Source organism: Nycticebus coucang, chromosome 9 (genome assembly GCF_027406575.1).
Source record: "Nycticebus coucang isolate mNycCou1 chromosome 9, mNycCou1.pri, whole genome shotgun sequence".
NCBI lineage: Eukaryota > Metazoa > Chordata > Mammalia > Primates > Lorisidae > Nycticebus > Nycticebus coucang.
Window position 1 is genome coordinate 43699646 of NC_069788.1, and position 17333 is coordinate 43716978.

A 17333-nucleotide genomic window follows, 5' to 3' on the forward strand; every position below is an offset into this window, starting at 1 on the left:
CCCATCCAAGCTTGTATCCTAAAATCCCTTTAGCATCCAGTCTACCCTCCCTCCCCTCTTCCCTTCCCTCCCCTCTGTCCCTACCGTTCCTCTTCACCGCCCCCCACTCAGGAGAAGGTGGTAGATTCCGCGCCCAACGCGCAGGCGTGTGGTGTCACGGGGCAGGGGCGGGGCGGGAACTGGGGGCGGGGCGAGCACGGGCTGGGATTTGGGCAGCGGCGGGAGCTCTAGTCGCCGCCACTCGAGTGCGCAGGCGCCTGGCGGTTACCGGTCTCGCCATGGAGCGGAAAGGTGAGCAGTGGAGCGGCCTCCGCCACGAGGGGCAACGGCCGCCGGGGCGAGGCCCAAGTCAGAGCTGAGAGCTTCGCCTAACCGCCGCCCTCCGGTCTCCGGGCGAGCGGCCCCCATCTAGTGAGGTGGCGCCGCCCCTCACCCCGCGCCTCTGGGCTGCGGGTCCGCGCCCCTCAGCCCAGGCGTCCTCCGGCTCCGGCCGTCACCGCCCCTTGTTCCCAGCCAGGCCGGCTCGCGCCTTGGGGCCACTGCAGGGCCTGGCTTTTGGCGGGCGAAGCAGACCCCTGCCTGTCCGCCCCCAGACCCAGCCCGAGCCCCCTCCGGCGCATCCCGCCTGGGCACTGCTCGTAGCCCGTTGGGCCGCCAGCCCCCCAGCCGGCCGCCTCACCGGAGCCACAGCGCTCGCCCCGCTGCTGCCCTTCGGGCAGGCCCCACAGCCCGGCCTGGCGCCCCTGCTGGGTCTCCACTCTCACCTTGGTTGCCTCCTTTCCTCCACATTCGCCCTTCATCCATCCCTCTCTCCTGCAGTGCTTGCGCTCCAGGCCCGAAAGAAAAGGACCAAGGCCAAGAAGGACAAAGCCCAAAGGAAGTGAGTCTTGTACCCCAACATCCTATTCTTTGGATTTTCTCCGGCACTTTAACTGCTCTGGTTTCTTGTGTTGAACGTGCACCGGGTTTGGGCACCCTGCGGCCCCAGCCACATGGCCTCAGGGCGACCTGGAGGGTCGCTCTCCAGCAACCATGTGGAAGAGAGCTTCTGTTGCAGAACTCCAGGCCTGGGTCTTAGCCCCAGGCCTACTGGAAAGGGCTGTTGGAGGAGGACCAGAGCCCGCCCGGTACCTTTCCTCCCCAGCTCCACAGAGGAGGCACAAGCTGCCCATGCTTGGGCCTCCACCGGAGCTGGTAGATCATTGTCAGTCTGTGAACTCTGGTCTCTTTTACTTACCTGGCTCCCAGCGTCTTAACTTGCCTCGTACGTCTCCACGGTAGGCCTTCAGGAAATTCTTGAATGAATTTTTCCTTGTTTACTTTTGGTTCTTACAGCCACATGTTCCCTTTCATAGAGGGGGCATGGAGCTTTCCCCTGTGTTAGTCAACTTCCTGAGCCTGCAAGACCCATCGCCTTCCTCGCAGCGGGGAATGGGGGTGGCCAAGACACCACTGTGTATACACTTGGCATCTGTTAACTGCGACTCTTTTGCTTTCACCTCAAATTCTCACCCTAAATGCAGATAACCTGAGTGGGCATCACAGAGTGATGGGTGGTGACTGGTGTATTAAGTGCCCCAAGTCCAGTTTTATCAACCAGATCCATAACTGGTTTCTTGCTATCGCTATGGTAGGGAGGACAAAAATTGGTCACAGCTTAGTAGAAATGCGGGTAGCCGGTTTTGGCAAATGAGGCTTAGCCTTAAGAATTTTGATATTGTACTAATGTTTAATTGCAAAGGCTTTTGGAAACCAACTCTCACTTTGTATTCCAAAAATATTCTATATCTAGTTCTTAATTTTAGATGTGTATTTTCTTTACACTTTTCCATTTATTTGATGTTTTGTGGTGTTGTGTACAGTCTCATTCTCTGAGCTGATATAACACATTTCAAAGGCTTTCCCAGGTCACTCTGCTGAATGACAATACCAGATAGGTGTGTGTATTTGTTGTTTTTGGAGGCTGCCTAATATTTGTGAGAACACATAATGACTTCTTTCAGTAGAACTAGTGATAGGTGACCTTGCCTCTTGCTCCATTTTCTATTATGAAATTTTTTATTTTGTAAATGCTTAGTGACCAAGGCATGTAAGTGTGAGTTTGTGTTTGTGTGCGTGCATTTACCTCTTGATTCTCCATGTGTGTATTAATCAAAACCAGTTTTTTACTAATCCTAATTGTTTAATGGAAACAGCAAGGAGTTAATCTCATTCAAGTGTGCAGTAGGGATACTTTTTTTCTGTGCTTACTTTTGTTATTCTTTGTAGAATTGATATGAATGTATTATAAAACATTTTGTATTGATATAAGGAAGCGGTATTTTATTTTATTTTTGTTTGTTTGTTTTTGTTTTTTGAGACAGTCTCACTATGTCACCCTGGGTAGAGTGCCGTTGTGTCACAGCTCATAGCAACCTCAGCGATTCTCTTGCTTCAGCCTCCCAAGTAGCTGGGACTACAGGTGCCCGCCCCAACACCCGCTATTTTTTTGTTGTAGTTGTCATTGTTGTTTGGCAGTCCTGGGCTGGGCTTGAACCCACTGGGTCTGGTGTATGTGGCTGGTGCCCTAGTGGCTGAGCTACAGGCGCCAAGCCTATTTTATTTTTTATTTACTATATTTTTTAGAAGTCTTGTTCTCTGAGACTGTCTTCATCTCTCTTTCCACTTGGAAATTAATCTTGATACTAGCCTATGTCAAGGTTTAATTTGAGGGGTGAATGTATGTAGATGATTACATACTTTAACACCAGATATTCGTTGTTTTGGATAATCTGTTTAGACCATATGCTTTTATTTCTAAAGCCAGATATACGTACTTTGTATTATCTATTACTCCTTTATTTAATACTACTATGGGTAACCTAGAGTTATTTGTGTTCTTAATTATTTGAAAATATGGATTACAGATAATCTAGCAGTTATTTTATTGAGTATTTCATTTTATACAACTTTGACTCCTGAAAATACATATGAATTGTCCCCATTTATTTGCAATTTCATAGATGCTTTATTTTTGTTTTCACCATCAATTAATAGTTTTTCTTTATAATTTTACCTACCTTTCTTTCATTTTGTTTTTCCAGCCTCCTTTTAAGTAGCTGAAATGTCTAATTAATTAAAATTGGCTAGAGTAATAACTCGAGTGTGTCCTGATGACTTCAAGTTATTTTGCAAAGGCAAACTGCTAGTTGCCAGATTAGTTAGGAAAAAGGTCAGAAGAAGCGGGCCACAAAGTTTGGTCTTTGGAGAATGATGTGATTTTAAATTCTGATTTTGCAACTTCTTAGCAATCTGACCTTAGATGAATTAGTTAAGGAAACAGTCTTATACATATGTTAATGCCTGATAGCTCATTCATAGTAAAAACTGATCAGGACCTAAAAGTATAAAAATCAAACATTTAAATGGAAAATTTTTGAATGTCTTGGAAAATAACATCTCTAATAATTTAGACGTGGTATGGTATAAGGCAGAAGGGATTTTGAGTCCTCTGATTTTGTAGATCTTAAAACTAGAACTCACATATATGAAATACTGTGCCCAGGGTCACAGAGCTGGTTGCATTAGAGCCAAAATGGAATCTAGAGTTTCTGTCTACCGACTGGCCCAATATTCTTCAGAGTGGATTACCTTGGGTTCTTTCAGTGTGCTAAAAGATTTGACTTTTGGGATTTTTAGTTGCCTTGTTTGAGTAATTCCTTCTTCATTTCACTTTTTCAAACACCGCGCTTTTATTTACTAACATTAACTCGGTGACAGTCACCACCTTTGCAGATAAGGAAATTGCGGTTTATTCAATTATTCCCCTAGAAAAATTGTAAAGCTAGTCCAGGTTTGACATACTCCAAATTCCTGGTTACTAATCATGGTCTCTCCAAAGAACAGTTCCTTTTTGTGTGTCTGAGGACAAATAACAAAAAAGTTGGGTAAAAAGAGGCTTCTGAATTAAGGATCTCAGCATGCCTAGGGGGTTGGGCACTCTTTCTTGACTGTACTGTCTTATGTCTCTGAATGACCATAGTGCTCTATCTCCCTTTGAGCATTTGGTTTTCAATGTTTATGCCAATAGCTATGAGCCTTTATCTGTTTGTCTTAAGCTTTTTAATTTAGCAGTTTATGTCTGCTTTTGAAATTGTGTTTATGGAATATAATTCCAGAAAGGATTTCATATAGGCAGTTCTCAAATTACAAACATCCAACTTACATCCAACTCATATATGAACAGAGGCTATTTTAATAGTAAGTCCCCGAGTTACAAACATCCAAACTGATGTAAGACTTGAGCTTACAGAGGCTATTACAAGTAATAGGTAAATGTAGTTGTCCCAACTTACGTACAAATTCAGCTTAAGAATAAACCTATAAAACTTACCTCATTCTTAACCTGGGGACTGCCTGTACCTAATAGTAATTTATTACTGAGCTTAGGAAGTTAGTTTGGACAGTAATTTTCACTTTATTTGCAGTTGAGTAACTATGGATTTAGCAAAAATTTGGTAGTAAAATTATTTAATTGAGCTGGAGAAGTACTTTTCTCATTCTAGCACTCATTGATCTGTGGAGTCAGGGGAGATGGTGGTTTTATTTCTTAATTTTCTAAAAATGTAAATGTTTTAAAATTAAAAATAATAGACTTTAGTTTTTCATTTTTTTCTGGTCTTACTTTGTCCTTCAGGCTAGAGTGCAATGGCACAATCTTAGCTTATAGCAGCCTTGAACTCCATTGCTCCTCCTGCTTTAGCCTCCTGAGTAGCTGAGACTACAGTATCTGACACCATACCACACCTCTCTGATTTTTATTTTTGTAGAGACAGGGTCTTGCTACACTGCCCAGGCTGATCTTGAACACCTGGCCTTAAGTGATCCTGTTGCCTCAGCTTCCCAAAGTGCTGAGCCACTGCACTTGACCTAAATTGTTACATTGAAAATTTGCAAGAGGAAATACTACTTGTATTCAGTAGGAAGAAGAGCTGATAAACTTAAAACACTTTTTCTTTTTTTTTTTTTTTTTTTTTGAGACAGAGTCTCACTGTGTCACCCTTGGTAGAGTGCCATGGCATCCAGCAACCTCAAACTCTTGGGCTTAAGCGATTCTCTTACCTCAGCCTCCCAAGTAGCTGGGACTACAGGCACCCACCACAATGCCCGGCTATTTTTTGTTGCAGTTGTCATTGTTGCTTAGCAGGCCCAGGCTAGGTTCGAACCCACCAGCCCCAGTGTATGTGGCTGGTGCCCTAACCACTGAGCTATGGGTGCTGAGCCCTGAAAACACTTTTTAAAAATGTAGTATATGATGCTTTTTACACTTAATGTACGTTGGAAATTGATTGTATATTAGTTCCATATAGTGCAGGCTTAAATTTTTTTTTTTTTTTATGGTCTGCCTTTTTCACTAGTCTTAGAAATGTCGTAGTTCCATATAAGGGCCCAAGGAATAACCTTATCTAGCATTCCATTAAATGACTGTACCATAGTTTTAGTTCCCATTAATAAACATACATAAACTTTCTAAGACAAATGGAATTATTGGGCATACTTTGTCCCAGGTAACATTATCATTAATATTTTTCATAGCATTAAACATTCCACTGTTCCCAGTTTTTCATTATTAATTCACAGCTGCCAAGATATCCAAATGAATACTCTTGGATAAATCATTGCTCACATCAATGATTATTTCCTTAGGATAAATTCTTAGCGGTGATATTAATGGTACGTACATTTTAAAGATTTTTGGTCCATATTGTCAGTTTTCTTTAGAAAGATTTAACCAGTTTAATTCCTTTTAATAAAATAAATAGCTGTTGAACACTTAACATGTTCCAAGCACTATTTTTCACCCGTGGGATTCAGCAGTGAAAGGAAAACATCTTGCTTCCTTAGAAGCTTTATTGTAGTGGGAAAAGAGACATAATAAACACTAGACATGATGATTACATAGTATGTTAGGTGATAGGTAGAGAAAAAGAGGATGATAAGGCTATTGAAAAGTGGGGATATGGTTGCAGTTTTAAGTAGAGTGGGAGAGGCCACATTGAGATGATATTTGGACAAAGATTTGGAAGAAGACTGCTTCAGGCAGTGCGGTGAGAGTGTTCTTGCATTTCCTGTAAGACACCAGAACTGGTAATCTATAAAGTATCTTGCTTCAATTTTAATTTTTTTGCTCATTTCTTATATTGGATTATTGAACTTTTTCTTGATCTTAAGAGCTCATGTTAAGAATGTGTCCTTTCTCAAGAGGCTAAGGCACCAGCCACATACACCTGAGCTGGCAGGTTCCAATCCAGCCTGGGCCCACCAAACAACAATGACGGCTGCAACCAAAAAAAAAAAAGAAATAATAGCGAGGCATTGTGGCAGGTGTCTGTAATCCCAGCTACTTGGGAGGTGGAGGCAGGAGAATTGTTTGAGCCCAGGAGTTGGAGGTTGCTGTGAGCTGTGATGCAATAGCACTCTACCCAGGGTGACAGTTTGAGGCTCTTGTCTAAAAAAAAAAAAGCGTCCTTTACGGGTGGCGCCTGTGGCTCAGTGAGTAGGGCACCAGACCCATATACCGAGGGTGGGAGGTTCAAACCCGGCCCCAGCCAAACTGCAACAAAAAAATAGCCAGACATTGTGACGGGCATCTGTAGTCCCGGCTACTCAGGAGGCTGAGGCATGGGAATCACCTGAGCCCAAGAGCTGGCATTGCTGTGAGCTGTGTGACGCCACGGCATTCTACACAGCGCAACAGCTTGAGACTCTGTCTCAAAAAAAAAAAAAAAAGTGTCCTTTATTGTTTGGCAGATTTGTATTTCTCTGCTTTTATTAGCCTTACAAATTTCATTTGCAGTGTTTTTGACATAAATTGATTTTTTTTAAAGTGGCTAATCTTTTCGATTACATTTTACTTATGAAATTTTCAGGCTCAGTGCTTATATCTTTAGAAAACAATTGCATTTTTAATTGTGTGCATTTCCATTAAATATAAACATATACTTGCAAAGTTGCATTTCTAGGACTTATCAGAAATATTGTCTTCCTCAGTAAGTTCATATGTTAGTAAATTTTATTAGTGTTTCTACCATAGTGAGACCAGGCTTGCCAAATCATGTTCTTTTAGATTACTTGAAACCAGCAACTTGTTGAAGTGCTAAAGTGAATAAGACTGTGGGTGCTTAGGAATTCTCTTGTGAAGAGTGAAATCAGTAGTCCTAGCTACTTGTGAGGTTATCGCAGGAGGATCACTTGAGCCCAGAAGTTTGGGGTTGCAGTGCGCTCTGAGGACAGCACTGCACTCCAGTGCCAGCAACAGAGCAAGACCTTATGTCAAAAAAAAGAAAGGTAAAGAAGAGACACATGATCAACTAGAATTAATTTTAACCTTGTGGAATAACTGGCATGTTTTTTGTGGGTTTTTTCTAACTTACATAGACTTGCTTGTTTTTCCCAAATCCTCGACTGCCAACGCTAAATATAAATGTACCTTGGAGGTACTTCAGTTTCAGTTCTAGATCGTCACAATAAAATGAGTCAAAGAAATTTTTTGGTTTTTTTAATGCATACAAAAGTTATGTTTATACTCTACTGTAGTCTATTAGGTGCACAATAGTATTATATGTGTAAAAAAAAAAACTACAAAGCTTAATTTAAAAATACCTTTTTTTTTTTTTTTGAGACAGAATCTCACTCTGTTGTCCTGGCACTAGAGTACCATGTCATCAGCCTAATTAAAAGCAACCTCAAAGTCCTGGGTTCAAGCTATCCTGCCTCTGCCTCCCGAGTGGCTGGGACTGCCATGGCCCACCACAATGCCTGGCTAACCTTTTTTCTATTTTTGGTAGAGATGGGGTCTTGCTCAGGCTGGTCTCAAACTTCTGTGCTCAAGTGATACTCCTGCCTCAGTCTCCCAGAGTGCTAGGATTACAAGCATGAGCCAGTGCATCTGGCCCTTCAACATACTGGCTGGGTTTTTTTGTTTGTTTCTATTTAGTAGAGAGAGGGTATCACTCTTGCTCAGGCTGGGATGTCCCCTCTTTGGACAATTAGAATTTCTTCATGATGAATCATGAGTCCCTTTGATTCAACCTGTGGTATTTTTGATAGCTTTTTTGCTATCTAGTATAACAGTATGTCCAGACTTATCTTGTACATTTTATGCCCTAGGCCAGGAAATAGCCCTTTCTTAAGAAAGGTTTTAGTGGGAAATGGCGTTTGGAAACCATAATCTGGAGTGTTTAACGAGCTTATTACTATTGTGTTAGTCATTGTTTTCTAAGTCTTTTCTGTGATTAGAACTAAGGAGTAAGTTATGTTTTTTCTTTTAAAAAGAAATCATGAGTTTTGTGTTACATTTAAAAATCAAGTTAATAGGGCCCAGAGGATTTTCTTAGTTTCTTTGATTTTATGTATCACTCTTCTTTTCGTCCCATACTGAAAATTCCAGTTCTCAATAGTACCACAATGCCTCATTCTCCTCTGCCACACACAGTATAATGAAAACAGTTTCAGAATGACAGTGTCAGCAATACCATCAACAGTATGATTACTTTAGCTAACAATTTTTTTGTTTTTTGCAGGGTTTATTTCACTAGGAATGTAGAGTCAAGTTACTTTGAGTTTTATAATAACATGGACTAGTTCCTTGCTGTGTGATTATGTTACCACCTGGTTTCTCATGTTTCATTTTGTTTTCATTTTTATGTCTTCTTTGGGAGACAGAAGTGGGAGGATTGCTTGAGCCCAGGAGTTTGAGACCAGCCTGAGCAAGAGCGAGAACGAGAACGTGAACCCCTCTGTACAAAAAGTAGAAAAATCAACCAGGCATGGTGGCAAAGTTTGTAGTTCACCTTGGGAGACTGAGGACTGAGACAAGAGGATTGCTTGAGTCCAGCCCAGATGTTGAAGCTGCAGTGAACTGTAATGAAGCCACTGTACTGTAGCCCAGGTGAAAGAGGAAGACCTGTCTTAAATAAAAAAAAAAAAAAAAAAAAATCATGCAGAATTATTTGGATCCTCTATGTTTATACCTTAAAATGAATAATGAATGTTGTATGTAATTTGTGATTTTACAGGGTGGCCATCTGGCTTATGAAGTATACTGTCAGTAAGACAAAAGGGAATGATGGTTATTAGAATGTGTAGGAGTGTGCCTCCTCCATTGTATCTAAAAAAGAAAAGATTTCTTGGCTCTTGCTGGTAACCTGTGAGAAGATGAGTCCACTTTTACCACATCTTCAGATTTTTCAAAAGAAGCCACAAAAAAAACTTTGTTTTTATATGATTCTCCTGACAGTTTAATATTAAAACATTTTTTAAGCCATTATAAAAAAAAAAAATTTAGGGGCAGGATTTGTCTTGTAGCTTGCAGTTTATAATCTCTGCCTTAAAGTCTTCATGGTGAAGTTGTAGGCCTACTGTCTCAAGTACTTTCTCCCAAAGTGATAATAGTAAGGACAGTTGTGGAAGAGCCTTGTCTGTGGTTCTGTGGACCTCTTAGTAGAGGATTAAGTTTGGAAATTTGAAAAAAAACCATAAAATTAACTGTGAAGACCATTGTATTGAGTTTTTCAACTAATTTAATAAGGAATGATTTCAGGAAATTATTAGAAACCACAAAATGAGTTACATACATTTATTCATTTTTTTTTCTTTTTTTTTTTATTGTTGGAGATTCATTGAGGGTACAACAAGCCAGGTTACACTGATTGCAATTGTTAGGTAAAGTCCCTCTTGCAATCATGTCTTGCCCCCATAAAGTGTGACACACACCAAGGCCCCACCCCCCTCCCTCCTTCCCTCTTTCTGTTTCCCCCCCCATGATTGTCATTAATTGTCCTCATATCAAAATTGAGTACATAGGATTCATGCTTCTCCATTCTTGTGATGCTTTACTAAGAATAATGTCTTCCACGTCCATCCAGGTTAATACGAAGGATGTAAAGTCTCCATTTTTTTTAATGGCTGAATAGTATTCCATGGTATACATATACCACAGCTTGTTAATCCATTCCTGGGTTGGTGGGCATTTAGGCTGTTTCCACATTTTGGCGATTGTAAATTGAGCTGCAATAAACAGTCTAGTACAAGTGTCCTTATGATAAAAGGATTTTTTTCCTTCTGGGTAGATGCCCAGTAATGGGATTGCAGGATCAAATGGGAGGTCTAGGTTGAGTGCTTTGAGGTTTCTCCATACTTCCTTCCAGAAAGGTTGTACTAGTTTGCAGTCCCACCAGTAGTGTAAAAGTGTTCCCTTCTCTCCACATCCACGCCAGCATCTGCAGTTTTGAGATTTTGTGATGTGGGCCATTCTCACTGGGGTTAGATGATATCTCAGGGTTGTTTTGATTTGCATTTCTCTAATATATAGAGATGATGAACATTTTTTCATGTGTTAGCCATTCGTCTGTCGTCTTTAGAGAAAGTTCTATTCATGTCTCTTGCCCATTGATAAATGGGATTGTTGGCTTTTTTCATGAGGATTAATTTGAGTTCTCTATAGATCCTAGTTATCAAGCTTTTGTCTGATTGAAAATATGCAAATATCCTTTCCCATTGTGTAGGTTGTCTCTTTGCTTTGGTTATTGTCTCCTTAGCTGTACAGAAGCTTTTCAGTTTAATGAAGTCCCATTTGTTTATTTTTGTTGTTGTTGCAATTGCCATGGCAGTCTTCTTCATGAAGTCTTTCCCCAGGCCATTATCTTCCAGTGTTTTTCCTATGCTTTCTTGGAGGATTTTTGTTGTTTTAAACCCCGTATAGCTAAGGCAGTTCTCTGTAACAAAAATAAAGCTGGGGGCATCAGCATACCAGATTTTAGTCTGTACTACAAAGCCATAGTGCTCAAGACAGCATGGTACTGGCACAAAAACAGAGACATAGACACTTGGAATCGAATTGAAAACCAAGAAATGAAACTAACATTTTACAACCACCTAATCTTTGATAAACCAAACAAGAACATACCTTGGGGGAAAGACTCCCTATTCAATAAATGGTGTTGGGAGAACTGGATATCCACATGTAAAAGACTGAAACTGGACCCACACCTTTTCCCCACTCACAAAAATTGATTTAAGATGGATAAAGGACTTAAATTTAAGGCATGAAACATTTGTTCATTTTTAGAGAACTAGAATAGCAAATATTCCCACTGGACACAAAAGTTTGTCACCAGGATTGGAGAAATAAAAATCATGTTCATTTGTACCATGACATGCTGTTATTTGTTTAGGCCAGTGTTTTCGACCTTTTTTTTTTTTATCTCAGGACACACTTGAACCTATAGTTAAACTTACGTGGCACACTTAAATTAAGTTGATCAAAAATAAGATTTAAGGCTCAGCACCTGTAGAACAGTGGGTAGGGCGCTGGCCACATACACCGAGGCTGGTGGGTTTGAACCTGGCCCGGCCCTGCTAAACAACAATGACAACTGCAACAAAAAATAGCTGGGCATTGTCGTGGGCGCCTATAGTCCCAGCTACTTGGGAGACTGAGGCAAGAGAATTGCTTAAGCCCAAGAGTTTGAGGTTGCTGTGAGCTGTGACACCATGTCACTCTATCAAGGGCAACATAGTGAGACTTTGTCTCAAAAAAAAAAAAAAAAAGAATATACTGGGTGGTGCCTGTGGCTCAGAGAGTAGGGCGCTGGCCCCATATACCGAGGGTGGCGGGTTCAAACCCTTCCCCGGCCAAACTGCAACAAAAAAATAGTTGTGGTGAGCGCCTGTAGTCCCAGCTACTCCGGAGGCTAAGGCAAGAGAATCGCTGTGAGGTTGCTCACAGCGAGGTTGCTGTGAGCTGTGTGATGCCATGGTACTCTGTTGAGGGTGATAAAGTGAGACTGTCTACAAAAAAAAAAAAGGAAAAAACAACTATACTTTGAAATATCTAAGAGAATCTAAATTTTGAAACTATACTTAAAAATTATTTTAAAATAATTTAAATTTGAAACTATACTATAAACTTTGAATCTATACTTAAAAATTATTTAAAAATAATTTAATGTTCTTTTTTCATGGCACATCTAAAATCTTCTCACAACACACCAATTGAAAATCACTGGTGTCAGCTGGGTGTGGTGGCTCACACTTGTAATCCTGGCACTCTGGGAGACCAAGATGGGCATATTGCCTGAGTTTGAAACCAACCTGAGCAAGAGTGAGACCCCCATCTCTAAAAATAGCCAGGCGGTGTGGCGGGCACCTGTATGTAGTCCCAGCTATTTGGGAGGCTAAGGCAAGAGGATCACCTTGAGCCCAAGAGTTTAAGGTTGCTGTGAGCTATGATGCCACAGCTCTCTACTGAGGGCGGCAAAGTGAGACTTCGTTTCAAAAGAAAAAAAGAGAAAATCACTGGTATAGGTGAAGATTTAAGTCCTGGTATAATTCATTGTTACGGGATAATGAACTTAATTGGTGGCTTAAATGCCTTGGATAATATTAATGGATATTTTAGGGTAGCATATTAAAAAGTGTCAGAAAATTTAATATGTATGTATTTTAACTACTGTGTAAGAATTATCACCAATAGTGGTGAGCAAACATCAATGCTATAAAGTTTGGTACTAGTACAATCAGTCATATTGATAACCTTCATATATTATTTTAATTTACTCAAAATTCTAAATTCTTTTTCTGATTATCTAGACATTTAATTTAATATTTTATTTTTATTTATTTTGAGACAGAGTCTCATTGTCACTCACAGTAGAGTGCTGTGGCATCACAGTTCACAGTAACCTCAAACTCTTGGCCTTAGTGATTCTCTTGCCTCAGCCTCCCAGGTAACTGGGACTACAGGCATCTGCCACAATGCCCAGCAATTTTTTTGTTGCAGTTGTCATTGTTGATTAGCTGGCCTGGGCCGGGTTGGAACCCACCACCCTGGGTGGCGGTATATGTGGCTGGCGCTGTAACCACTGTGTTACAGGCACTGAGCCTATCTAGGCATTTTAAACAAGGCTAGCAGACTTTTGGGTGGGAACTAGTGTATATATATATATATATATATATATTTTTTTTTTTTTTTTTTTTTTTTTTTTTTTGAGACTCTCTTTGTTTCCCTCAGTAGAGTGCTGTGGTGTGGTGTCATAGCTTATAGCAACCTCAAACTCTTGGGCTCAAGCAGTTCTATTTGCCTCAGCCTCCTGAGTATCTGAGACTACAGGTGCCTGCCACAAAGCCTGGCTATTTTTAGAGATAAGATCTGGCTCTGGCTCAGGCTGGTCTTCCAACCTGTGAACTCAGGCAGTCCACCTGCCTCGGCCTCCCAAGTGCTAGGATTATAGGCATGAGCTGCTTCACTTGGCTGGGACTAGTCTTATGAACTGTTGTTTCCTGAAGTACTAGGGTGGCCTTATTTTGTAACTGATTGTTACAAATTATACCTAATGGGCAACCATATCCTCTCATTCACTTTGCTTTTAATTGTAGTGCTACTTTTCAGCTTATGTACGTTTCTTGAATATGTTTTCACCAAGTAGCTTGATCAAAGATGCCAGGTTCTCTCCATTGATGGAAAACTCCCTTTTACAAGTTCTTAGGCCTTTGAGAATAGATTGTAGGTTTAATAGGAATTATATTTTGGATTTTTCTTTGCTAGAATAAAGAATGTAATGGGATAAGTTAGGTAACTCATGCTTTTGTCTCTAGGTGGAAGGATGGATAATACAAGTATATGTTTTTATGCTGTTTATCAAGAAAGAGCTTGTCCTTTTGGGTCACACAATCTTAGGTTTTAGCCTGCTTCTGACATCATTGTTAGGTGAACTTGGAATTCTTTGAGTCTGGGAATAAAATTACTTGTAACTGCCTATCCCAGTACTGAGCTCTGGGTAAAGTGCTTTGGTGACTGCTCCCTTCTTTCTTTTGCTTTCCCTACACTGGTGCACCACGAGCAGATCTTAGGTGTGCCATGAAGATTTTTAAGGAACATTAATTAAATTATTTTTGAAAGAAGTTTGAAGCACAGTAAGCATATTTCTTCTTTTTACTTTTTTTTTTAATCAACATAATTTAAGTGTGCTACCAAAGTTTACCTACAGGTTCAAGTTTGCCCTGAGATGAAAAAGGTCGAAAAACACTTCCTTAAATGGGTTTGCCTTTGACTTTTATGTGATGTTTATTGTTACTATTCACGAATCAAGCTAATATATTTAACTCATCAGTTGGTATTTAATATATATTTGTGTGTGTATATATATATATAAAAGTATATATATAAGTCAGGTCTAGTTTGCAGTATAGTCACCTAATGATCAGGAATGGGTTATATTTAACTCTGTACAACACCTGTTAAACTTAAGCACTCAGATTTTTGTTTCGTTGTTGCTAAACCCTGGCTCCAGTTTATAATTTCTGTGTTGAAAAACTTGAGTATGTCTCAGAAGTTGAGATAAAATTAGATGTGTTAAAGGATTATGTCAATTTGCAAAAGAAGAAATCAGGAAAAATATATATGGAAAAGGTAGTGGGAGAAATTTAGCATTTACTGAGTTTCATTGTGTAGGTGCTAGAACTTAAAATAGTATCTTGTTAAATTTTTGCAAGAGATTTAAGTAAGTATAATATTCTAGAAGGGATACAAAGATGACTAGAACATATTCCTTTCCCTTAAGGGATAAGAAAATCTTATTGAAGATTTTCTTCAATGTGCCATAACAAAGCACTGCAAACTGGGTGGTTTTAAGAAACAAAAATTTATTTTCTCAATTCTGGAGGCTAGATGTCTAAAATAAAAGTGTTGGCAAGGTTGGTTTCTTCTGAGGACTGTGGGAGAGAAGCAGATTCAGGCCTCTCTGCTTGCCTTATAGATGGCAGTCTTCTCCCTGTGTCTCTTCACATCATCTTTCCTTTATGTGTGTCTTTCACATCATCTTTCTTTTCTCTTTACATCCAGATTTTCCCTTTTTATAAGGACACCAGTCATACTGGATCATCATAATAACCTCATTTTAACTTGATTCTTTGGAGATGGGGTCTTCACTGAGATAATGTCATGTTCTGGGTTACTGGAGGTTAGGACTCCAACATATCTTTGTGGGAGGGACACAGTTCAACCCATAACACAGGCCCCAGAAAATAGTCCTCTGCATTTGGAATTCTACAATTGCTTATTCCCTAGACAGAGAAAAAAGACTGCAGTTTACACATGTAAATAAACTAAGACTTTTAAGGTGCATTTTCCAGTTTGCTTTTAGTCTGTCTTTTAAAGCTCCAGCTAAATTATTTTTAAGACCTTGAACATCTAGAAAACACTCCCTTTTGAATTTCAGTTTTACTTATGAAACCACCATTTTGAATCATTCCAGATAAATTCCAGCATTTCTCATCTACTTCCTTAGGTGTTACAACACTATTTAAAATAGCTTAAGCACACTTTGTCTCCTTACTTAAATTGTTCTCTATAGCCCATGTCATGTTCTGATATTTAAAGCATGTACTGTATATTCCGAAGAGACAATGAGATTGGACTTTCTTAACAACTTTTGTCATTCATCATCTAAAACACAAGAACCAGGTAAGTTCACATGAATTAAGGCTGTTTTTGTCACCTCATACAAGAATGTAAACACAATGAAGGAAAGGACTCTTTTCTGTCTCTCCATCTCTTTTCCACTTTCTCCCTCTCTCCCCGTTTCCTTCTTTCTCTCCCTCTCTGTCCTGCAGTTCCGGTGCCTAGAAAAGTGCCTGGCATACTTAGAGGCACTCAGCAAAACTAAGTCGAATAAAAAATACTTGCTAGTTCCTTTTCCCTTATTTCCTACATGCAATGCTAAAATTTATGTTCAGGCACTGTACTAAACCATGTGATTAACATATCTTCACAAATTCTCTTAAGAAGTAGATATAATTCATACCCTTGTTTTACACATGAGGTAACTGAGACACTAAGAGCTTCTTTTTTTTTTCAGATAGGGTCTCACTCTGTTACCCTCTGTAGAAGGCTCTGGTGTCACAGTTCACAGCAACCTCACACTCATGGGCTTAAGCGATTCTCTTGCCTCCGCCTCCCAAGCACCTGGGACCAGAGGCACCTGCCACAATGCCTGGCTACTTTTTGTTGCAGTTGTCCTTGTTATTTGTCAGGCCCAGGCTGGGTTTGAACCAGCCGCCTCCAGTGTATGTGGCAGGCAACCTAGCCGCTGAGCTACAGGCGCGTAGCTGAGATACTAAGAGCTTCTTAAATTAGCAATTTATCTAAAGTCATGGAGCCAGGATCAAACCCAACTCTCTTGACTCCAGAGGCTTTGACTGTAACTACTGTAATGTCTCTTGCATTTCTCCTTTATGGTCCTCCCTTTGAGTATGTTTTTCCAAACCTTCTTCCCAAAGGACTCTTTCTAAAGTATTCCTTTTGTAGGTTTACTCTGATGACTACACTCCCTTTCATGTTCAGTACTTCAATGGTTGACATTTAAGGCTCTTCACAATCTAGTTCCATTGGAGGGTAGTTTGGGTCAGGGTGTAATGAATTTTAATTAAAGAACAATGAGTAAAAACTAAAGATGGATAGCAAATGCCCTCCCCATTGTAGGCATTTAGGATATGACAGAGAACAAAATAAAGTCTGCCCTCCTAAAGCTTACATCTGAGAGTAAGACATTAAAATGCCAAGTAATAAAGAAAAATAACATGACAAAGGGCATATGACCAAGACTGAGATATTACATAGGAAAGTTCAACATGGGTCTAAGGAGGTAAGTGACTGAAGAGTCAGATCAAGCTACGCGCCTGTAGCTCAGCGGCTAGGTTGCCTGCCACATACACTGGAGGCGGCTGGTTCAAACCCAGCCTGGGCCTGACTGAAGAGTCAGATCATCAAAGGCCTTGTAGGCCTTTGTGAAAAAAATCTTTTGAGTGTAGTGGTTTTGCCTAATATTTGTAATTTATATAAGGTGACCAGTTTTTTAAAAGTTAACCTCTGTGGAAACCTAGGCTACTAGGATATTAGGAGGTAGTGAACAGAGTGCCATCTAGTGGTTACTTTTTATAAATGTAGGCAGTGAGCCGTCTAACAGTAAACAGGCTCTATGAAGTTAGTGTTACCAGCTAAGTCCTATAAATGGAAATGTGCATGCCTGAAAAACCTTAGTTTATTAATCATGTGAGAGTAAATTATAAACATCACGTTCCTTTGACCTCAAATATTTATTGTATTTCCTTAGAACAAGGACATTCATTTATATAACCACAATATAATTATCAAAATAGGAAATGAAACATTAATACTATGTTACTATTTAATCTGCAGGCATGGGCTGTAATTTTAGCACTTTGGGAGGCTGTAGCAGGAGGTTCACTTGAGATCAGGAGTTCTAGAGACCAGCCTAAGCAGGAGTGAGACCTGT

The 17333-nt window shown here is 40.1% G+C and overlaps 1 protein-coding gene across 1 annotated transcript in view; it reads left to right on the forward strand.

Moving 5' to 3' along the window:
- The first annotated feature begins 226 nt into the window (after positions 1-226).
- The window catches only part of SRPK1 (SRSF protein kinase 1), a 90855-nt gene continuing 73748 nt past the window's right edge, over positions 227-17333 (forward strand). The window contains 1 exon segment of the mRNA XM_053603812.1: positions 227-880. Within this exon segment, the coding sequence (XP_053459787.1) occupies positions 279-880 (602 nt within the window). The 5' untranslated portion in view covers positions 227-278.